Source organism: Cydia amplana, chromosome 14 (assembly GCF_948474715.1).
Source record: "Cydia amplana chromosome 14, ilCydAmpl1.1, whole genome shotgun sequence".
Taxonomy (NCBI): Eukaryota; Metazoa; Arthropoda; class Insecta; order Lepidoptera; family Tortricidae; genus Cydia; species Cydia amplana.
Genome location: NC_086082.1, coordinates 5186981 through 5211834, shown reverse-complemented (window position 1 = coordinate 5211834; position 24854 = coordinate 5186981). Strand labels below are relative to the sequence as shown.

The window sequence follows — 24854 nt, the reverse complement described above, 5'->3', positions numbered from 1 at the left end:
GGCTATCAATTTCAGGTTCTAAGAGCAAAATATGCATTTTTGGCAAGCTTATAAGGGCCGAGACAATAAACATTAGCGTAAACGATTCAGCCTTACAAGTAGTTGATAATGTTAAGTACTTGGGGTTGTGGCTTGATCGCGGATTGAGATGGAAGCGACATATAGATGAAATAACACAAAAATTGAATAAACTTATTAATATTCTTAAAGTTCTTACAGGACCGCGTTGGGGTGTACATCCAAAACACTTAAGGCGATTATATATAGCTCTTATACGTAGTCGATTGGATTACAGTAGTTTCCTTTATGACACGAGTGCAAAATGTCACTTATACAAATTAGATAAAATTCAAAACCAATGTATGCGAGTGATTGGTGGATTTATCAAAAGTTCCCCTATACATGTAATGGAAAATGAATTGCATATCCCCCCACTACACATTCGTAGATATTATCTGGCCAGTAAATACTATTTAAAATCTAAGTCCCTTTTGAATAATCCTACAATTGATTCAGTTTGCAATTTATCTGAAGTTCTTGGCTCTCGACAGTATGGCATTAAAATACCTCTTTTAGTTTCGATTCACAATTGGCTAAAGGATGTCCTAATTCAGTCAAAAGAGCAACTGGAAATGTTTACCTTAGATACTTGGGTTAGTAATATAAAAGTGTCTGATGTCATTAAAATAAATTTAGAACCCATTACACAAGCCAAAAGACTATACGACAAAAACCAACTTAAATCTAATTGCACACAATATTTGGACGAAACATATAGGTTGCACTACAAAATATTTACAGATGGTTCCAAAAATAAGGAAATATCCGGTGCTGCCTTTTATGACCCCCAGTGCAAGGTATCGGCTAAGTTTAAAATATCAGCCAATGTATCAATTATGCAGATCGAACTAGTTTCTATTTCAGAAGCATTATCTTGGATTGAATCAGTGGATGGAAAAGAATTTGTAATCCTGACAGATTCAAGAAGTGCCCTTCAGCACCTGGCTCGATGCACCTCGAATTATCGAGGAGCACCGATAGCCTATTCCATACTAAAAACAGTTCGCACGTTAAAACAATGCAATAAATCGATTACCCTTCAATGGATACCATCCCATATAGGTCTCACAGGTAATGAGGTGGCAGATACTTTAGCAAATGAGGCGGTTAGTGATGGAATCCCATTTAGTATTGTACCTACATTTATGAATAAAATTTACCTAGCCAAAAAACAATGTAGGCAAATGTGGAGTGAATATTTTGATTGTAGATCGGTAGATAAGGCGATATGGTATAAAACGATCCAGCCACAACTTTTAAGGAATCCATGGTTTGAAGACTCGGGCATGGGTCGACGCGAATTAGTTTTAGCATTTAGATTACGTTCCGGACACATCCCATTAAATAAGTTTGCGTTTTTGATGAAAAAGGTGCCGTCGCCAAACTGTGACGAATGTGACATTTTGGAGGATGCATACCATATCATCATGGAGTGTGTCCGGAATGAAAGTGAGAGAAAGGATATTATGAATGAAACCTTATTTGAAGTTGGGGGTTGCAACCAAATTTTGGGGCACCCACTATCTGAGGATGCAAAATGTATATATAAACTTGTTGCGGTAGGATTAAGTAGAAGATAAAGTTACATTTTTGTATACTTACAGAGCGACATTGTCACAAAAGTGACCAAGCTCTTTAAATAAAGATATAAAAAAAAAAAAAAAAAAAGTTTGTATTCCATAAGAATTTTAACGTTAAAATTCCAACAAGGGCAGAATGGACCGAAGGTCTTGAAGCACCAATCCCTGATGAAAACGACATCATATGGTACACAGATGGGTCTAAGACAGAATCTGGTACGGGAGCAGGCATTTATGCAAATGACTTTAGTAGTAGTATAAGCATGGGCAATTACGCCACTGTCTTCCAAGCTGAGACTTTCGCTATAATTGCCTGCGTGCATGAGAATATAGTTAGGCAAACCCAAGGGAAGAATATCTATATACTCAGCGACAGTCAGGCGGCACTCAAAGCGCTTGAATCGCACAGAGTGGACTCTAGACTGGTATATAATGGCGTCCAAGCTCTGAACCAGCTTGGAAGGCAAAACAGAGTGCAACTGGTATGGATCCCAGGGCACGAGGGATTCATAGGCAATGAAAATGCAGATGAACTTGCCAGAACCGGATCTGAAAGCAACTTTATAGGTCCGGAACCATTCGTGGGGCTCTCACAGGGAACCATCACAACGGCTATTAAAGACCATGCCAAGACCAAACATCAGGAAGAATGGAACAGTCTGACGGGTCTAAAGCATGCAAAGCTCTTCATGCAAGGAGTAGACTCCGGCTGGAGCAAAAAGCTTTGGAAACTTAGCAAAAGACAACTCCAAATCATAACGGGGGTGTTCACTGGTCATTACGGGGTCAAGGGAATTCTGACCAAGATGGGACATTCTGACAACACCGATTGTCGTATGTGTGGCGAAGAGGAAGAGACAGTGAAACACTTAATGTGTGAATGTCACGCCCTCGCCAGACAAAGAATGAAGGACTTTGGAGCAGGATATCTGGAACCAAAGGACTTTAAAACGCTACCCATGAGCTCCATCATCCGACACATGGATATGGTGGGAAAAGCTCTTGAGTAGCTGACGGATCTTCTCCAGGGGGTAATTGCACAAAAGATCCCTATGGGTCGAAGTGTATCCGTAAGGGCCCCCGAAAATAATAAGATAAGATAAGATAAGATAAGTCCAAATCTCGTAGTTACAGCGCTTAAGGCTGCGTTTCCAATGTGAAAGGATGCGTAGCGAGGGATGTGTTTGTTAAGAATCAATTGTCGCTGAGCGAGGATTGTGTTGGAAGTGGAGTGGAAGTGATTCAATAGGTTCTTAACAAACACATCCCTCATTACGCATTCTCGCACATCTCTGATGGATATGCAGCCTAAGTGAGTTCTATATGTACTTACTCGCTCAGAATGCCGCCGTATCCCGCCGCACCCGCCGCGACCGCAGTTCCTCTTGCCATATACCGCACTACGAGACGCGCTGATACAACGCCAAGCCCAGCCTGGCGGTTGGTCAGGGACAGAAGCCGCGCATAAGCAATTTGCAAGGCACGCTGCCGCAGCGCTGAAGGAAGCTGTGTATAAACGCCCTGTGCAAAAAGTCATTGAGGTATGTACATGTACAATACTGTCCTATTAGACTGCGGACTGGACGCAAGCGCGCGCACGCTCAATCAAATGTAAGACTCTCTGAGGCGCTGAGCCGCGCTCCGCTTGCGTCCGTGGCTCTCGTAAAAGTAGTAGCTCCGGTGAACGAAGTTCCGATCGCCATCAATCGCACTACAAGACGCGCTGGCGGTTGGTCAGGTACAGTGGGCCAAGAAAGTGGTCTACCAGTTTTGACAAAAGTTTCTGCGAGATCGCTAAGGTTGACAATTGTCACTGACATTCATGTCAAATCGACCTTGTTGTCTCATTACGTTCAAACGAACCTCAACCGTAGGTAAACCACATTTTTGGCCGACTGTACAAACGCAAACCACCGCCACGCTAAAAGATGCTGTGTATAAGCGGCCTGTGCAGAAAGTCATTGATGCATGTATAACACTTACCTAGTAACTTGTTCAGAAGGGTCTTGCCCTCTATCACTCGACAGGCTGTTCTGGTAATCGCCACAGATACAGTGATACACTAAACAGCGTCTTGTTATCTTTTTCAGAGTTACTGCAAAACGAATAATGTGAAGGCGCTGCGAATTCCAAATCTTTGAAACGCTTTATAAGTTTATATACACGTATAATTCTCGAAAAGGAGATGAAATAAAATAAAATTTCGACAATCATTATACTACGTTTATTTTATGCTACAATTGTTTACTATATACAATACAATAACCTGTTGTTACACGTCCGTTCTCAGTAGCATTTCGTTCGTTCCCTTTTACTATGTTTTATTTCATATAATTTGAGGTTGGAAAGTTTGGAAAGTTGAAAACACTAGTTTATCCTTACAATAAGAAAATAAATAGCTTCAAAATCACAATGTACATAGTCGAATTCACTAAAATTGCTCTTAGATAAAAGAATGAGTGAGTTAAGATTCAACTATAAGATGCTTTTCTGAAGTATTTTCTTCTAAAAAATGATTGCAGAAAGGCAAAATAAAAATTTGTTATTTTATTACCCTAGAAGATATCTGCCGCTCGATTGCTGTACTATAAACAATTAATAAATATAATAATCGAGCGGTAGATATCAGGAATATACTTATTAAATACGCCGCATTTGAAAGTCTAAGTCGGGTATTTTCTACCCTATTTTATGTAGAACTTTTTTCAAAGTGCAGAAAAAACGTTGATTATTAATTATTATTGATAATAAATATATTTTTAGATATTAAAACGTCACAGTTTCATCAGAACTACGCGATCGTTGCACCCTTTCTACTTACATCATAACGCGTACTAATGGCGCCCAACTTTTTTATTTAGCTGGCATATCAAACGTTTCGCTTCTCCGTTCAAAAATGTGCTCTAAGTTCTACAAAATAAGGTAGAAAGTACCGTAGTGCCGGTTTAATAAGGCGACGCCTTCTGCTTGATGACGGCCTGCACGCACTTGGCCATGGTGGGCGAGGCGCGCGAGATGGCGTCCGTCATGAAAAAGTCCTCCAGCGTCTTGAGTTGCACGTCCAGCTTGCCCGACACGGGCTTTTGGAGACTCTGTGGTGAGCGAGATAAGGGTCAATTTAGCACAAACTTTAAATTGGCTTTTATTATTATCTAGAAGGGAAAAAAGCACTATGTTTTCTTGATGGAAGATCTACGTGTACTGTTGAATGTCCCACGATATTTCGTACAGAGTTTTAGATTCGAATATGTAATCTCAGATTTTTTTACCGTAGACGGAATGGAGATGGTATATGCATTCATGAGAGGCAGTTTGTTTGTGCCCACGAATTAACGTTCCCGTTTAATTCTAAATTCCAAATTTTCGAAATATCAAAAACTCCCAGGAGTTAAAAGGATTTTAATATTTCGAAAGTGGTGGGATTTGAGGGTTGAGCAGGCTACGTATAGGCCCTATACATTTATACTATCCTCCTAAGGCCTAAGGTAGTACCTACAGTACTTCTTCAGTTCGATGAAATTTAAACCATATTCCATTGGAACAGAGTCGCTTTTGCTTTGTTTCGTTCAATTTTCAAACAACGCAAGACTCTAAATCAATTTTTTAACAAGCAGATACGTCTGCGAGCGATACTCCAAATTTTATATTAAAGGAAAAAATGGAAAAAAACGCAAGATTATTTCCTACACTACAGGATCGTAGCTTAGATTATTGATTAGTATGGTTACGCCTTAGGAGGCTATAGTATAGGGGATATAGTGCAATAAATAATGTTAATTGTGAACATATTGTATGGTATACCTGGTTGAGCGCACGCGCCTGCGCGAAGTAGTTGTTAGCCTGCACGTCGCCGTACGTGAGCAGCGCGGGGCTCGCCTCGCCGAGCCGCAAGCGCACCTCGTCTAGGTTGTCGTACGGCAGCCGCGCGCCTACCACCTCTGATAGGGCTCTGCAAGTGAAACAACAAGTCAGTAAGCGTTCGTGAACCTTATTGCAACGAGATAAGGTCTAACGGTGAAGGAGAGGTATTTTATACAAATTAGACACGTGCATAGAAGCGAAGGATTAAAAAGGCGCGCTAGACGTGGCGCTCTCTCAATATAGAAATAGAAATGGTTTATATGGTGTCAAATCTTAACCTATAATACAATATATATTATTCTAATACAAGACACCAAAATGGATGCCACTCAGCATCTGCCGATGACTATTGTTCTTAGCCATGGCGCTGGTTTTCAGGGCAACCAATTAAAATTAAAAACACAAATAATATTGAATAAAATTAAATGCAAAACTTAATATGTATGTACAATATGTGGAAGAGGAGGTGATAGATTTATTTGACAATAAATCTGTACATAATTCCGTGCTATAACAGTAATAATATCTAGCGCAGTACGTCAGCTCATGTGTTGGAAGTTTGAACATCGGTTAAATACTTTTTTATTTTACTTTTTAAAGTTGCTATTGACGTAGAATTTCTAATTGGAGGTGGCAGATTGTTCCAACACTTCGTGGCGGCGTATCGAAAGCTGCCACGAAAAGCAAACGTACTGTGCTTCGGGCCAACATCTAATGATCAAACTTCCTGAGTGGCACCAACGAGAGTCTAGCAGGCGTATTACGGATAACTTTATCTACGTGATTGAAAGAGACGGACGCTGTCATTATAACGCCGCTAGTCGTAGAGAAATACGAGCATCATATCCCTATAGGACGGGGCGGTTAATCAGCCTCGGGCGTTCACATAGCTGGCAATCTTCTCCGCGTACGCCGCGCCTGCCGGGCTAGCACAGGATTGGCGCGACAGTATCTCGCGGCAAGATAGGCTACCCGTCCCTCTTTTATTAACATAGTGAGTAAAAAACGGTTAGTCTATCTCGCCGCGAGATACTGTCGCGCCAACCATATGCCAGACCCAGGTGCCATAGGCTATGTTCCGAATCACGCTCACAACGCTTACAGTGCTGGCTGCCGATCCGAATCAGTTAGATAACTGAATATTTTTTCACGTCTCTCCTGTCATTGTCAAACGTCACCTTGACGTTTACGCTCAAGGTGCTCGCCTGGGAGTGTGAGCACCGTGAGCGCCGTCCATTGACTTCACCAATGACGTCACGATATCTCATGTAAGCGCTATGAACGTGAATCGGTCCGGTCGTGAGCGTGCTGTGAGCGCTGTGAGCGTAATTCGGAACATCCATGATGTCCGCGATCTCAACCCCAACTCTACCGTATTGTGCTGGCAAGTACCGAGTTTTCTTCCACTTATAAACATACCTAGCCTTAGAACTACAAAAAATACAGTACAAGATACACGTGAACGAAAAAATTACAGTTAATTTTGGGCCATAGAAGGAAGCTTTGGACTATAGTCGTGAGGTTTTACGGTACCTGATGATCTTCCAGTCCTCTCGGGCCTTGCCGGGCGGCGTGACGGCGGGCAGCGTCTGCTGCGCGCGCCCCTCCGCGTTCACGTACGTGGCGCGCTTCTCCGTGTACGCCGCGCCGGGGAGCACGATGTCTGCCATCTCTGCACCCGCGTCGCCGTGGTGACCTACACAAACCATGAATCTAGTATTTTAACTGGATCGGGCATGAGGGGTGGGGGGAAATGACCGAACGGGATAGTCTTATGTATCTTTCAGTAGGAGCAGCAGCGAAAGCGCTATTATTGTTTGTCCTTGTCACAGTCTCACATTTTTTTTTAGTCCCCACCGTAAATTAGTATGGATTATGGTGGGCAACAAATAAATTCGACCAATCATAGCGTCGCATTGCGTATGTTTTGTCCCTCACGGAGGCACGCGTATACCGCTTCTATAGTATCCTACCTTCTATGACACAAACAAATATACGTAATCAACAGGAGCGTATTAACACAATCCGGACTTCACGGCCAGTTTTGAGTGGCTGTGAGATGGCATACTTTACAAGCTCAGGGTCCCAAATCTTAAAAATACGCTCATTAACAATATCAATACGAAATAGTGTTGAGTCGCTCACTCGTGAGGCACCTCATTTGTACCACTCATTTTGTTAATTTGTCGCAATACTTCGTACCGCAAAAATGTCTTACTTCACTCCTCTATTCATTTTACTCATTCACTCGCGCGCATCACAAACAACTACCTATAATACTGTAGCGTATAACAATATATAGATAGATAGATAGATTTATTTATTTGTAAAGGAAGTGATGAATACATAACATGAATATACATTAAAAAAATTGTCGCTGTTGGAATTAATGGAATAGTCGACGCTGAAAAGATGCTAGTACCTCACCTCATTTGAAGTAAGACATTGTAACACCTCATTTTAGAAAATGAGGTACTCATACAAACTCATTTTAAATTGATGTCCTACCCATCACTAATACGAAATGCAACGATTTTAAGCCAGGGACCGGTAAACCGCAACCCGCGAGCCGCATGCAGCTTTTTGAAGGTAGTACAATTGCGGGTCTTCAAATCACCTAACAACAGGTTTAGGTAGGTGGTCTCACCACCTTCCTTCGGTCCAACGTGTTTATATAACGACAGCATCCTTGGGCAGCTTGTCGCGTGTGACGACCCCTGCGTCCGCGCCCAGCAGGTACACAACCTTCGGTCCGACTTATTGTCTCACCTTGATATATAACGACAGCATCCTTGGGCAGCTTGTCGCGTGTGACGACACCTGCGTCGGCGCCCAGCAGATACGCAACCTTCGGTCCAACGTGTTGTCTCACCTTGATATATAACGACAGCATCCTTGGGCAGCTTGTCGCGCGTGACGACCCCTGCGTCCGCGCCCAGCAGATACGCAACCTTCGGTCCGACTTGTTGTCTCACCTTGATATATAACGACAGCATCCTTGGGCAGCTTGTCGCGTGTGACGACCCCTGCGTCCGCGCCCAGCAGGTACACAACCTTTGGTCCGGCGGCCAGAGCTGCGTCTACGCCGGGTTGGTAGCCGATGTCTAAGGCCGCCACTTGTGACGCGGTCCTTTGAAGCACGTTCAGGACCTAAATACGACCAATAAATTAATGAAATGGTTATAGTAGAAAATCAGAATGGTTGCCACTTCGATTTCTGTTGTTATGCACTTTAAAAATGAACTTGTGACTCTGAATATGAAGGAATAATCTAGAAAGTATGCTCTGAAATAACTTTTTGGCAAAAATTTCCTTTTTGGTACAAGCTTTTACTGTAATTTTTACTTTTCTTTCCACATGAAACTTATATTCATCAAGACAGTTCTAACAAAGCTCAAACACAATTAGGTTGCGTTGTTGTATCACAGAGTTCCTGGCCACCTTCTATTTCCATGGTCAGATTAGCTCAAGGGTACCATAATATTGCATTGTAATCCGATTAACATATGTATGCAAATTTTCAGTTTCAGTTTCAGTTTAGAACATGACGATCATTAAGAGATACTCGTACTTAGTTATTCCCGTATTTTGTTTTGACATGAATTGATAAAATTGTTGACAGAAGATTGATTATTTTTAAGACATTTTTAATTTGTATCTAATAAATAATATCATGTTAATGTTAATGACGATCATAATATAAATTCATGTAGATTAGTTTAGCATAATTTATAATGTAATTTCATATTATGAGAATAAATATCTAAATCTAAATCTAAATCATCGGAAACCGGGAAGTGGGTTAATTTTAACTTGAAATATTTCATTACAAACAAACAGACAACAGCACAGATGAAACTAAATAAATATTCACCCACATCGATCCTACCACCGACTGCGCCAAGTTGATCGTCACTTTATCTTGTCACTTTTACCTTTACACATTCAGTGTCGAAAACCCGACTATCGGGTATTTTATTATTTCGTTCCCAGGCCGAAGGACCCGATAGTCGGGATCGTGGTACTACAGCTTTATATGAAGAATTTTTTGTGGCCTGGCGCGAGTGTCTTGTTTGGCTGGGTGGCAATGAATGTGTTAACTTGCAAGATTTGATTACAGACAGACAGACAACGGCACAGGTGAAACAAAATAAAAGCCTGTAAAATAGCAACGGATTTTCACCCACATAGATCCTACCATCGACCGCGCCAAGTTTTTTTTATTTATTTTTATTTTATTTTATTGATTCATAAAATTTACACAGCATTACAGCGGACTAATGCGCTGTGAAATTTAAAATAGACAGTATTTATACAAACAAGGTACATGATACAGTCTAGAAAGTCTGAAAGAGCTACGAATTTGTATGATTCCATGTACATATGTATGTGTATGTATATTTTCTAAATCAAATTTCTATTACACCTTATGTGTATAATTGCATGAATTCTATAGTAATTTAAATTGTATTTTTTCCCTTATTTTCTCGTAATGCATGTTAATTATAAGATGTAATTATTTTTGAAAAGATATGTCCCGCCGAGTTTGTTGCCGGTCCCATATTGGGATACCCTCCTCCAATTGAGGGGGGATTTAAATCTTCTCGGGGCAGAGGTGTAGGGTTGGAGCCGGTCTACCTAGCTTTATTTGACGTTCATAAGCGCATTGTAATTATGCCCACTTGAATAAACTATCTTTTATCTTTATCTTATCTTTTAAAAACAGAACAAATGTGGGAAAGAAAAACTAATAAAAGACAGAAGATTCACGCTTATCCATCGCCTCACAGAGTTCATACATTCTTTACACAGATCCAAGTTATTATCTTGTCACCTTTACCTTTTCAAAAATGAACCTATTCTGATGATTCTATGACCCACCTTCCAGTCCTTGTCAGCGAGTTTGTCCTGCAGCTTCAAGGCGAGCTCCTGCGTGTGCGCGAGCAGCGCAGCGCCGCGCTCAGCTGGTCAGCGCCGATGATGACTACAGGCCGCTGCGCGCGTTCTAGCCGCTTGAGGACCGGGTGCGAGGACGAACCGGACGCGAGCTCTTTCACGATCCTACCACTGACTGCGCCAAGTTGGTCGTCACTTTATCTTGGCACCTTGACCTTAATTCAAGAATGAAGCTATTCTGATGACCCTATGTCTCACCTTCCAGTCCTTGTCAGCCAGTTTGTCCTGCAGCTTCAAGGCGAGCTCCAGCGCGTGCGCGAGCAGCGCGGCGCCGCGCTCAGCTGGTCAGCGCCGATGATGACTACAGGCCGCTGCGCCTGCTCGAGCCGCTTGAGGACTGGGTGTGAGGACGAGCCTGACGCGAGCTCTTTCACGATCCTACCACTGACTGCGCCAAGTTGGTCGTCACTTTATCTTGGCACCTTTACCTTAATTCAAGAATGAAGCTATTCTGATGATTCTTTGACCCACCTTCCAGTCCTTGTCAGCGAGTTTGTCCTGCAGCTTCAAGGCGAGCTCCTGCGTGTGCGCGAGCAGCGCAGCGCCGCGCTCAGCTGGTCAGCGCCGATGATGACTACAGGCCGCTGTGCTTGATCCAGCCGTTTGAGAACCGGGTGCGAGGACGAACCGGACGCGAGCTCTTTCACGATCCTACCACCGACTGCGCCAAGTTGGTCGTCACTTCATCTTGGCACCTTTACCTTCATTCAAGAATGAAGCTATTCTGATGACCCTATGTCTCACCTTCCAGTCCTTGTCAGCGAGTTTGTCCTGCAGCTTCAAGGCGAGCTCCTGCGCGTGCGCGAGCAGCGCGGCGCCGTCCGCGCCGCTCAGCTGGTCGGCGCCGATGATGACTACAGGCCGCTGCGCTTGATCCAGCCGCTTGAGGACCGGGTGCGAGGACGAGCCTGACGCGAGCTCTTTCACGATCCTACCACCGACTGCGCCAAGTTGGTCGTCACTTCATCTTGGCACCTTTACCTTAATTCAAGAATGAAGCTATTCTGATGACCCTATGTCTCACCTTCCAGTCCTTGTCAGCGAGTTTGTCCTGCAGCTTCAAGGCGAGCTCCTGCGCGTGCGCGAGCAGTGCGGCGCCGTCCGCGCCGCTCAGCTGGTCGGCGCCGATGATGACTACAGGCCGCTGCGCGCGTTCTAGCCGCGCGAAGACCGGGTGCGAGGACGAGCCGGACGCGAGCTCTTTCACGATCCTACCACCGACTGCGCCAAGTTGGTCGTCACTTTATCTTGGCACCTTGACCTTAATTCAAGAATGAAGCTATTCTGATGATTCTTTGACCCACCTTCCAGTCCTTGTCAGCGAGTTTGTCCTGCAGCTTCAAGGCGAGCTCCTGCGTGTGCGCGAGCAGCGCGGCGCCGTCCGCGCCGCTCAGCTGGTCGGCGCCGATGATGACTACAGGCCGCTGCGCTTGATCCAGCCGCTTGAGGACCGGGTGCGAGGACGAGCCTGACGCGAGCTCTTTCACGATCCTACCACCGACTGCGCCAAGTTGGTCGTCACTTCATCTTGGCACCTTTACCTTAATTCAAGAATGAAGCTATTCTGATGACCCTATGTCTCACCTTCCAGTCCTTGTCAGCGAGTTTGTCCTGCAGCTTCAAGGCGAGCTCCTGCGCGTGCGCGAGCAGTGCGGCGCCGTCCGCGCCGCTCAGCTGGTCGGCGCCGATGATGACTACAGGCCGCTGCGCGCGTTCTAGCCGCGCGAAGACCGGGTGCGAGGACGAGCCGGACGCGAGCTCTTTCACGATCCTACCACCGACTGCGCCAAGTTGGTCGTCACTTTATCTTGGCACCTTGACCTTAATTCAAGAATGAAGCTATTCTGATGACCCTATGTCTCACCTTCCAGTCCTTGTCAGCCAGTTTGTCCTGCAGCTTCAAGGCGAGCTCCAGCGCGTGCGCGAGCAGCGCGGCGCCGCGCTCAGCTGGTCAGCGCCGATGATGACTACAGGCCGCTGTGCTTGATCCAGCCGCTTGAGGACCGTGTGCGAGGACGAACCGGACGCGAGCTCTTTCACGATCCTACCACTGACTGCGCCAAGTTGATCGTCACTTCATCTTGGCACCTTTACCTTAATTCAAGAATGAAGCTATTCTGATGATTCTTTGACCCACCTTCCAGTCCTTGTCAGCGAGCTTGTCCTGCAGCTTCAAGGCGAGCTCCTGCGTGTGCGCGAGCAGCGCGGCGCCGTCCGCGCCGCTCAGCTGGTCGGCGCCGATGATGACTACAGGCCGCTGCGCTTGATCCAGCCGCTTGAGGACCGGGTGCGAGGACGAGCCTGACGCGAGCTCTTTCACGATCCTACCACCGACTGCGCCAAGTTGGTCGTCACTTCATCTTGGCACCTTTACCTTAATTCAAGAATGAAGCTATTCTGATGACCCTATGTCTCACCTTCCAGTCCTTGTCAGCGAGCTTGTCCTGCAGCTTCAAGGCCAGCTCCTGCGTGTGCGCGAGCAGCGCGGCGCCGTCCGCACCACTCAGCTGGTCGGCGCCGATGATGACTACAGGCCGCTGTGCTTGATCCAGCCGCTTGAGGACCGGGTGCGAGGACGAGCCGGACGCGAGCTCTTTCACGATCGACGCGTCCTCGCCGACGTGCTAAAAGGATATTGATAACTGTTATTCCGATATTGCGATAGCAGTCCGCAAAGTGAATTTATATCGAACTAGCGACCCGGCGGCTTCGCACGGGTTAACAAATTATACATAAACCTTCCTCTTGAATCACTCTATCTATTGAGAAACCGCATCAAAATCCGATGCGTAGTTTTTTAGATTTAAGCATACATACAGACAGAGGGAAGCGACTTTGTTTTATACTATGTAGTGATATTAACAGTGTACCTAATATAATAGCAGTAGTAAAGAGATAATAATTACTAAAACTTATATTCTATTTTAGCTAATGCAACGATTATAACAGCAAACTTTGTAACACTTGTGGGGCAAATCGACCAAATACAATCGCGGCTCGAGATGCCGCCCAAAAAATTCAATTAAAATAAAATAAAACTGTAGTCCCATTCCTGATTCCTGAGACTGACGCTTTCTATGCGGTTGGCTTTTTCTTGTCAAAAGTTTGCCAACCCCTGTCCTAGTTTTAAAACACAAAAGAATGGCTGTGAAGTGGGCACTCACAATGTAATCATAGGTGAGATCGACCTTCGGCCCGATGAAGGCCACATCCGTGTCGCGGTGGATGAAGGCCTTGCGGATGCGCGCGTTGAGCAGGGGGGCCTCGAAACGGACGTTTGTGCCGACGAGTAGCACTAAGTCCGCCTCTTCAACGTCTGGGTAAAAAAATAGAGGTAATCGTTACAAGAAAAGGTTGTAAGACTCAATACAATTTAGATCTATTGATGTACAGATTGATCGAGCCAATCTAAGCTATGAAATTTGACGTTTATGTCTCAATAAACTCATTTTGTAATAGTTAGTACAGAGTTTAGTTTGCTTTGTCAGCCTCTTAGCGCCTTTTAGCGGCTGCAGCGAAGATATATCACTACTTGACAGAGTGTGCATTATTAAATTTTTTAGGTTATTTATTAGGTTACTCATTGTTACTAACATACTTAAAATCATACGCTATAACTAACAAATGTATGGACCATAATATATGTTGCCTTAAATAAAGAAATTTTAAATTTATATATCTCTGTGAGGCGATGGATAGGTGGCTCAACTGTTTCAACGTAATTTGTCTGTGCTAGTGTAATGTACTATTATTGTTGTTATAATTGTTGTTGTTATAAGTATTGTTATTGCTGTTAGTCTAAGTTTCGTGACGCATTGGTTTAACTGTAAAGTCATGTAAACATTTTTATCAATAAAATAAAATAAATTAAAAATATCTTCGTCAAGGTAAATTGAGGCTCTCTTTGGTTGCCAAAGTTGCAGTCCCTTAGTCTGTCTCTTAGTTTACAGATTTATAGAACTTATTTGTGGTATTTTCAAATCCTTGAATTGATTTTTTTTTTACTGTGACTGAATCTTTTTGCGCTAATATTGCCGGACCATATTATCCGACGATAGCCCGCTCCTATACTCACTGGCGATCTTAGTGTTGAGCAGGTAGGAGGAGCGCAGGTCGGTGCCGGCGCCGGCCGTGGGGAAGCCCTGCTCGGTGCAGGCCGCCTCGCTGCCCAGCTTGTTGGCGAGGTCCTTCAGACCAACGATAGCCTGGTCCCATACTCACTGGCGATCTTAGTGTTGAGCAGGTAGGAGGAGCGCAGGTCGGTGCCGGCGCCGGCCGTGGGGAAGCCCTGCTCGGTGCAGGCCGCCTCGCTGCCCAGCTTGTTGGCGAGGTCCTTCAGACCAACGATAGCCTGGTCCCATACTCACTGGCGATCTTAGTGTTGAGCAGGTAGGAGGAGCGCAGGTCGGTGCCGGCGCCGGCCGTGGGGAAGCCCTGCTCGGTGCAGGCCGCCTCGCTGCCCAGCTTGTTGGCGAGGTCCTTCAGACCAACGATAGCCTGGTCCCATACTCACTGGCGATCTTAGTGTTGAGCAGGTAGGAGGAGCGCAGGTCGGTGCCGGCGCCGGCCGTGGGGAAGCCCTGCTCGGTGCAGGCCGCCTCGCTGCCCAGCTTGTTGGCGAGGTCCTTCAGCGCCACCAGGGCTTCCGCGTCCGCCAGGGCGCCCGCCACCACCACCAGCTAACAACATGTATTCAGTAAGTGTAAAGCTTTGGATTCCTCCGAAAACGGTGCCGTGATATGACGGCCGTCATATAGCGGCAGCAAAAGACGGCCGTCTTTACGGTGGCGACATGTGGAAAGTACCACGGCGTCATAACACACCGTCATCCACCAAGGTCAAAGCGGCAAATTTGAAAAATGTAGGCGTGATGGGATAACGTCCCATAGAAAATTTGAATTTCGCGCCTTTTCCTACTGACAAGATTTGCTTGATCATCTACAGGGTGCTTCCTGTAACAGGAGCAATAAATTAAACTAAAGGCTGTACTCCTCAAACTGACCAACATTTGTTCAGCAACTTTTTAAAGTGATGAATCCTTTAGACTTCCTCTTTTTCATACAAAATAAATATTGCCTTCAATGTACGTTGACATCAGTGTGTTTGACGTTGCTTGTCACGCTTTAAACATAACAAAATTTGCAGTACATTGCGTTTTAGACTAAACTTTAAAGTGTAATAAAAATCAAAATATGAGTTATTTTCAAAAGTTGCTGAACAAATGTTGGTCAGTTTGAGGAGTACAGCCTACACTTTAATTTATTGCTCCTGTTACAGGAAGCACCCTGTATAATTTACTTGGGGGATGAAATATCATCAGAAGAGGAAAATAATCGTAGTACGGAATCATTTATTCAAATCTCGTGTCATTTATTCAAAATGGCGTCACCGCTATCTAATAAAACGTTCACGAAACTATCGACAAGGTCATGACGGCCGTCATCTTACGTTACGTTGACAATCAACGTAACGTAACGCCGTCTAGGAAACCGCTCCATTTTGTTTACATAGACAACGTTCTAGTGACGTCAGTCAACGCCAGAGATGTGACTTATTTGAAATACTTGTATTTAAAATGCAAATACTAAATGCAAAATACCTATTTTGTATTTTGTATTTAAATACCTTTTGAAGAAAACTATTTTGTATTTTATTTGAAATAGTTTTTGGGACCTATTTTCTATTTTCAAAATACAAAATACTTTATAGTAGGTAATGTAGGTGTTACAATGTTACAATTCTGATATTACAATCCTGGCAACTCTCTCATACTGTTGAATCTGTTTAGTAACGTCGCACATGACCACAAGCGTAGCGAGTGGTTAAAAAAGTGGAATCTTGAGTGTTGCGAGGGTTTCAAGGTACGAGAGGAGAACAAACTTTTCTGCCCTGATGAAACTTTTCTGCACAAACGAGACGTTTTCATCACACTAACGAGAGGCATTATACTAGCTGTAAAACATTACAAATCTAAATTAATGCTTTTAAAAATTGTCCGTTATAAACCATCATCCATCCATCCTTCCGGTTAATATGAGCAAAGAACTAGAAATTTGCACTTAGAGGACTGATTGACACACTGTTTTCAAAGAATGAAGAGAGTCTTTTCAATTCGGATATTTTGAGTAATACTTTTTAATTCAGACTAGGTATTCACTATTCAGAGTACCTTTTATCGCAAAGTATTTGTATTTTTAAAAAGTATTTTGAAAATACCTATTTCGTATTTTGTATTTTAAATACAAATTCAAAAACTATTTTGTATTTTGCATTTGAAATAGTATATCAAGGAAGTATTTGTATTTTGTATTTAAATACTTTTTATAAAGTATTTTTCACATCTCTGGTCAACGCTATATAGCGGCCGTAATATGACGGCACCGTTTTCGGAGGAATCCAAAGCTTAAGGCCTGAGTGGACGCTCGAGTTGGGCGTGCAGCGGGGCGGGGCGTACGGCGTGCATGTTAAACAAATGCAATAAACGTATAGGAGCGGCCTTAGTGCACGCTGCTAAAATCACTTGTGAGCCCGACGCCATGCTGCACGCCCCGCCGAACGCTCCGCTTCGATTGTCCACTCGGGCCTTACACTTAGTCTCAAGGATTCATCAATTTGAAAAAAAAAACCGCAAACAAGTTACACGAATTTTATGAATTTTTAACCCGTTGTTTGGCTGTATACTAATCTATGGGTTAAGCTTTGGTTTCCTCCGAAAGCGGTGCCGTCACATAGCGGCCGTCTCCATACAAATACTACGACATCCATATTTAGCCGTATTATTTAGTATGGAGACGGCCGCTATATGACGGCACCGCTATCCTAGGAAAACCGATCTTTACCCAATGCTTATTATATGGTAAAGGTTGCACCGTGCACGGTGGTTGGTGCGTAAGTTTCATAATTCATAAATATACTTGGTCAAGCAAATCTTGTCAGTATCATTTATATATTATCTGTGGAACTGTTTCGTTTACATTTCATCGTTGTTCAATGTACATTACTGCTTTTTGTTCGTTTCCTAGGGATACCATACTTTAATTTGCTTTACATTGCTACTGACATATCCGGCTTGACAGACTATAAGGCCCACTGGCACCATTTCACTAACCCGAGGCTAACCGGTTAAACCTGGAGTTACCATAGTACAATTTCACACTTGGTTAACGATTTAACCGCTTAACCCCGGGTTTGTGGGATGGTGCAAGTGGGCCTAAGTAACATTTAATACTGCGCTCTGCAACAAGCGCCATCTCCCGGACTGTCTTCGTACCTTGCACTGACAATCCAACCTCTAGACTGAGCTTAGGCCAATTCTTTAATGAAACCGATGCTGCCAAAAATACAGGGGTGCGGGGGGACGAGGTGAGCGAATCCCGTGCCGTGATTGGTCCGTTCAAAGACACGGACCAATCACGGCACGGGATTGACTCGAAGATGGAGTAACGTTACCGTATGTGTGGCAGAGGGGGTAGCGCGACTATGCTATGTCTAGAGCACAGAATAACTAATAGTACTACCGTACAGAAAATTCACTCCTTCACAAAAGTCAGATTAGGTATAAAATTACACCTATATCGCCGCCTGCAAGCAAAATTGAAACTTATAACCGCGCACGAACCGTGAATCTCCTTTGCGCGCCGCAGTTTTATGACCGAGCTGTGAGTGTCGGCACGGGGTTATCACTTGACAAGTTTTTATACCTATACCCACTGATTTATTATTTTTAAGATAAATATGTAGGAATTACAAACGTTGATTATGTAAACATACATATTTTATCCGGAGATAGTATGCCTGAATCTCACGTAAGTAAGTTTCGAAGCCATTGTGTATTTTTAATTTTGCGCGAGCGCCGCGTGACACGACTATCGTGCGCAAGAGCGGCAGCCCACTGCCATACGCCTGTCCGATGGGCGCGCCGGCCAAATGTACCTAAACTGCGGAGTGACACCCCCCTGTCTAGAGGTTGGATTGTCTGTGGTACCTTGTCTCCGGGGCAGTCCCTGAGCGCGCGGCCGGCCTCCACCAGAGCGTCCTCCCACTCGACGGGGGTCAGGTTGCCGCGCGAGTCCTTCAGCATGGGCGTCACGAGGCGCTGCCGCTTCAGCCCGTCGCACGCGAAGCGAGACTTGTCCGACAACCACTCTTCGTTGATCTCCTGAGGGCAAGATATGTTTTTTCACACCACCTATTCGGAAAAGAGCTTTTCCTTCCCTGATCAAAGTGGCACTTTTCCTCCCTGCTAGGAGGGATCAAAGGAACACTTTTCTGTTCTAGCCACAGACAAGACATCCTCTAGACTGAGCATAGTAACGCTACCCCCTCTGCCACTCATACGGTAGTTTTACTCCATCTTCGAGTCAATCCCGTACCGTGATTGGTCCGTGTCTTTGAACGGACCAATCACGGCACGGGATTCGCTCACCTCGTCCCCCCGCAACCCCGTATTTTTGGCAGCATCGGTTTCATGAAATAATTGCTCTAAACTCAGTCTAGAGGATTCCTAGTCTATGGTTCTAGCACACTATTTTTACATTTTTTTGCAGATTATTTTTTTAGCTTAAATAAACTGTTTAAGCATCAGATTGTGTCAACACTAAGATTTTTTTTATTTTCCTCATAGTTAATGTGAAAAGCAGTATGTGTCACACAGTATCAAACTTATTTCGTCTTGGGCGTTAACACTTGAATCCCTCATTACGCTCAGGATTCTATTTTAGATTCAATGTACGCCCTTGACGGAAATATATCATTTTGATCCCTTGTAACACAAACTACTATAGTTGTCATGCTTAGCTAAGGATGATATTTCACCTATCCAATTTCTTTGTCCAGTGTGCATTGTGTCTCACTCTCTTATTAGGCAAAATGTGAGATGCAAATCCACATTGGACCAAGAAATTGGACAGGTGGAATACCACCCTAATGAATGGATCTAGATTGAAATGGACATGTAAACCAATAGTACTCAGCCAGCTCACAACTTTGAAGCCACTATTGCACGTGTCTTAATGAAGACATTCAATGCCAGCGCTTGCTACGCGCTTCGATCTAAGCCGATAACATGGCAAAAACCGTATGTAGCGAAAAGCGACTACGGAATATAATGCACGCGTGCTGGCAGTGAATGCGTTAATTAAGACTTAAAATCTTAAAACAAAAATATTGTGTATAAAAAACCTAAACCTAAATTTATTTTAGGTTTACCAGTTGAAAATAACCTAGATTATTTTGTAGATATCAATTAGTACTTACAATAGTTATGAAAACACTAATTTACTTGCAAGACAGAGTGGGTTCCATTTTCACTTTGTCGAAACCACAGACAAGACATCCTCCAGACTGAGCATAGTAGCGCTACCCCCTCTGCCACAAATATACGGTAGTTTTACTCCATTTTCGAGTCAAAGAGTCGTCCATGTCTTTGAACGGACCAATCACGGCACGGGACTCGCTCACCTCGTCCCCCGCACCCCAGTATTTTTGGCAGCATCGGTTTCATGAAATAATTGCTCTAAACTCCGTCTAGAGGATTCCTAGTCTATGGTTGAAACCAAACAATAAAGTCCCATCAGCAATGTAAAAACGAAAAAGAAGTTACGACTCAGTGAACCTGGTGCTTCCTGCTGACGACAAGAAAACCAATAAATAAATCCATAGCAGTCCACTATGTCTAGCAAACTTCAAGGATATTTGGAGTTCTGTTTTGTTAAAGTACCTACGTCATTTTTAATACGATAAGCCAATGAAATCATGAGAAAATTGAGAGTTACCGATCGGATCGAAGGTCATTGGGACCAGGTAACCCATTAATGGAAGCCAGTTACTAGAGAAATTTAAGTTATTATAGCTATGCTATATTCATTTACAAACCCTATTTTACTCACAGTCTATTCAAAACAATACGTAGTTCATTGACCAGCAACCTGGATTGATAAAATTTTCAAGAAAAACAACAAATTAATGATTTTTCTTAAGAAAACTGAAATCAAGGTCACGCCGATTTCACGCCGAAAACACGCCGCCGCCGCCGATTTTTTGGCAAACGCCGCCGCCGATCATTTTTTAATCGGCGCACACGTTTAGTCCCAATTTTCACTTGAACTGAATAAGTGGGTTGTCAGGAATACGTGGTGTGATCATTTAGGTACCTCGTTGGTCCGGGGCAGGATGCGCAGCACCTCGTTGGTCCGCGTGGCCACCACGATGTTGCTGCCCAGCGGGTCCAGCACGTCCACCGAGTCGATCTACAACACACTCGTTATAATATAAAAAGAAAAAGCGGCCAAGTGCGAGTCGGACTCGCCCATGAAGGGTTCCGTATTTAGGCGATTTATGACGTATTAAAAAAAACTACTTACTAGATCCCGTTCAAACCAATTTTCGGTGGAAGTTTACATGGTTATGTACATCATATACTTTTTTTTAGTTTTATCATTCTCTTATTTTAGAAGTTACAGGGGGGGGGGGACACACATTTTACCACTTTGGAAGTGTCTCTCGCGCAAACTATTCAGTTTAGAAAAAAATGATATTAGAAACCCCAATATCATTTTTGAAGACCTATCCATAGATACCCCACACGTATGGGTTTGATGAAAAAAAAATTTTTGAGTTTCAGTTCGAAGTATGGGGAACCCCAAAAATTTATTGTTTTTTTTTTCTATTTTTGTGTGAAAATCTTAATGCGGTTCACAGAATACATCTACTTACCAAGTTCCAACAGTATAGTTCTTATAGTTTCGGAGAAAAGTGGCTGTGACATATGGACGGACAGACAGACGGACAGACGGACAGACAGACATGACGAATCTATAAGGGTTCCGTTTTTTGCCATTTGGCTACGGAACTCTAAAAATATATTCATGAAAAAAGTTGAATAATTATATTGTATTGGGATGCTAAAATGGAAAGTCCAAAAAATAATGCTATACAAATCACGGCTGCCTCACGTAAATATGGACAGGATTTAATTGACGAAGTATACAAATATGTTACACCCTTTCTACTCTTTTTAGGGTTCCGTAGTCAACTAAGGACCCATATAGTTTCGCCATGTCTATCTGTCTGTCTCTGTCCTGTGCTAGAAAGCTGCAATTTAGCATGGATGTAAATCAATAAATCCGACAAAGTCGTACAATAAAATCTAAAACAAAAAACATTTTTAGGGTACCGCTCCTACCCTACACGTAAAGTGGGGGTGTAATTTTTTTTCGCTTCAACCCTATAGTGTGGGGCAATCGTTGGATAGGTCTTTCAAAACGAATAGGGGTCTTCAACAAACATTTATTTGATAAAGTGCATATTTTCGGATATAATCGCTCCGAAAGAAAAAAACTTGTGTCTGTCCCCCCTAAATATCAGGTATGCCTGTTTAATAAATGTACGTTACCCTGCGCGTCTCCCAGGGCCGGGCCGCGAAGCTGTACGGCTTGGAGGTGAGCGCCCCGACGGGGCACAGGTCGATGATGTTGCCCGAAAGCTCCGACAGAAACATCTTCTCCACGTACGTGCCGACCTGACGACACAAACACCATGTACCATGTGGAACCGAACCATGTTCTTGCTTGTATTCTTACAAACTATCTGGGAAACCGAGCTCGACGAAAACTCAAAAATGCGCGTTTTCCCAGATCGATTTTTCGCCCCCGAAAACGCTTATATAGCAAATTTCATCGAAATCGTTAGAGCCGTGTCCGAGGTCCCCGAAATATATAAATATACATAATTATATACAGGCCCTATGCACCTCCGGGGTGCCCTAGGACAGACAACAACAATTATATACAAAAATTGCTTGTTCAAAGGTATAAGATATAAAGATGTGTTCTGAAACTCATGTAATTATTTGGTTATATTTATTAGGTTGAAATTTAGTGAGGAAAGCTTATTTTCCCACCTACATAATTGGTAAAGAAAGGTGGAAGACTTATTGTCCTCAAAACAGGGACGTGTGCGTTGGAAGGTCTGCCACTACATAAATCTAAAACTTAAAGTTGATAGTAAAACTTCACGTCAATGAAGGAGATGCAGACCACTACATTTCATGCACGTTCCCTTACGGCAGCGGTTCTCAATCTTTTTTTTTGCTTCAATAAGCAGGGTGCTGCCCCCTATTTGAACGCTGCCTATAAAAGAATGCTAAAATACAAGTTCATATTGCATTTGTAAAGTAACAGTATACCTGCATGTCACCACCACGGCCGGTCGTCCCGAAGTCATCGACGCCGGCGACTTCAGACGCGAAACGGATGCAACGCGTGCAGTGGATGCAACGCGTCATGATGGTTTTGATGAGAGGCCCGACATCCTTGTCCTCGACGGCCCTAGCAGGGAAAAACATGGTGTAAAACTAGTATTCGACCGAAACCGTATATTTAGCCTAAACCGAAATCGAAGATACTACATATTAGTAGAACAAATAGTTTTTTCGAAAATATTCTGAAGATTCGTTTTTTTCTAGTTTCGGCCGAAACATGTTTCGGCGAGGCCGCAAGGTTCGGCAGTTTTTTTTCGCCGAAACCGAACCTTCGGCCAAAATATGATTTTTAAGCAGAAACCGGCCTAAACCAGAAACAACACTTTGGTCGGAAATCTTTATGGGATATTTATTGTTTAGTTATGTTATTCGCCAAAGTAGAACTGTACAAATGCCATAAGAACACATTTAATAATAATAATATATTCTTTATTTTAGACCAGGTCCATTTAAGTCAAAAACTATTTGTTATCCAGGCTAATTTAATACTAGTTCATTGATTTGAATTTGAAAATTATCTGAGCCCCATTCATTAGAAACTCAATACTAACTGACATTCTAGGATTCAATAAATTCAACACAAACATACTTGCTGCAGCAATTAGTGTAAATTGTAGTTAAGCATACTTTATATTTTAGAATTTTCAGAACAGGACTGCAATATTTAAGTGTATGAAGAGTACCAACTTCTTACCTCTTTCCTGAGAAATGTATGTCAGTGAAGCGACTCTTATCAGATCCAAAAGCCATTGATTGATCCTGAAGATCACATTCTCCACCCTGGTCGCAGATGGGGCAATCCAGAGGATGGTTCACAAGTAGGAACTCCATGACACCTTCACGGGCCTTCCTGGTCAAGTCCGAGTTGGTTTTGATCCTCATGCCCTTCATGACCGGCATGGCACAAGCTGCCGCCGGCTTTGGGGACTTCTCTACTTCTACCAGGCACATTCTGCAATTGCCGGCTACGGCCAGCCGCTCATGGTAACAGAAACGAGGGATCTCTACGCCCACTTCTGCAGCAGCCTAAAATATTAAATATACTTACAATCAGTTATTCAGGTTGGCAAATAGAGGCAAGGTTTTCAAACTTTTTTTAAGATGTGTGTAATATGTATTGAAAGCAAACTTGAAATATTTTGCTGCTTCCACCAATTTATCAGAATTTTACCAGGAATTTATCTTAGGTGGAAATATTCATTTAACATAAATCATCTGACTTATCAAACACTTCACAATAAAAACGTGGAAATGAATGATATTATGGAAATGATGATAATGGAAGGGAAGCTCTTACTCTATGGTATATGACCGTTGGTCACATGTCACACACATGCAATAGGCATGATTTAAATCTAGGCCTAACAAGCAAACAACAAGGTTTAATCTTAAAGTTCCATTTGTGCATTTGTTTACCTTCTTTAATAATGTATACTGTAAGTACTGTGAAAAATGTAACTCTGTATGTAGGTTCTAGAATTACATTACTTTTAACTCATTTATAAAATTCTAAAATAGTATTAGAGCAAAATCATATGCGTAGTTGGCGCAACTCACCTGCAATATAGTGGTGCCAGGGAAGACATGTACAGGTTTGTCGTCAATGAAAACTTCTATCTTTTCCGGTTGTTTCTGAACCTGGTCGGCGTAGTGGCGCGCGACCGGAGCCACACGGGGCGCCGCGGTCAGCGCTAGCGCCCGAGACAGCGGCTGGCGCAGCATTTTCTGCACAAACACAACTCCCGTCAAACACTTACGCACAGCTTTCTGACCACTTTTGTACACTTAAAAACTTCTACACTGACTCCCACGGAGTGAGGCTAACTGAGATTAGGATAAAAGGCCCTAATAATTTATTATTTAGCAAGATAATTAGACAAAATTATCTGTTATTGTTACATAAGAACGGCTAACCTATATAGTAATTATTATTATAATCAATTATGGATTATTATAGCACAATATCTCCTAAATACCGTTTAGATAAATGATTTAATTGTAGAATTGCGTCGTTTCTTATAAAAATCGTACCTAAAAATACAAATTTCGATTAGTTGGATTGAAATGACAGCTCAGTCAGAAAACTGTCAAGGGGTAAGGGTGAGTTGGTTTCAGACATTAATTAGACCGATTATTTT

General features: G+C 43.2%; 2 protein-coding genes and 1 long non-coding RNA gene across 3 annotated transcripts in view; 2 read left to right on the top strand and 1 right to left on the bottom strand.

The window, feature by feature from the left end:
• LOC134654030 (COP9 signalosome complex subunit 4) overlaps positions 1–24854 on the top strand; it is a 176516-nt gene that overhangs the window by 107884 nt on the left and 43778 nt on the right. The gene's annotated exons all lie outside the window — the stretch shown is intronic.
• On the top strand, positions 3001–3918 carry LOC134653806 (uncharacterized). The gene is made up of 2 exons (XR_010097286.1): positions 3001–3181; positions 3731–3918. It is a non-coding gene; the product is annotated as an uncharacterized LOC134653806 (long non-coding RNA).
• Positions 4486–24815, bottom strand: LOC134653970 (NADH-ubiquinone oxidoreductase 75 kDa subunit, mitochondrial). The gene is made up of 14 exons (XM_063509338.1): positions 24748–24815; positions 24274–24441; positions 23411–23742; positions 22642–22783; positions 21850–21975; positions 20609–20704; positions 18442–18615; positions 14971–15136; positions 13622–13773; positions 12875–13081; positions 8477–8651; positions 7035–7197; positions 5442–5589; positions 4486–4732 (listed from the first exon to the last, which is right to left on the bottom strand). Exons 2-14 carry the CDS (start codon positions 24436–24438, stop codon positions 4586–4588), a joined length of 2193 nt encoding a protein of 730 aa, XP_063365408.1. The 5' UTR covers positions 24439–24441; positions 24748–24815; the 3' UTR covers positions 4486–4585.

Coding starts and splice junctions, on each gene's coding strand:
- LOC134653970 (XM_063509338.1), bottom strand. CDS start 24,438: ATGCTGCGCCAGCCGCTGTCTCGGGCGCTAGCGCTGACCGCGGCGCCC. Junction 23,743..24,273: donor CTGGCACCACTATATTGCAG/GTGAGTTGCGCC, acceptor TTAATATTTTAG/GCTGCTGCAGAAGTGGGCGT. Junction 13,082..13,621: donor ATCTCACCTATGATTACATT/GTGAGTGCCCAC, acceptor ATATCCTTTTAG/CACGTCGGCGAGGACGCGTC.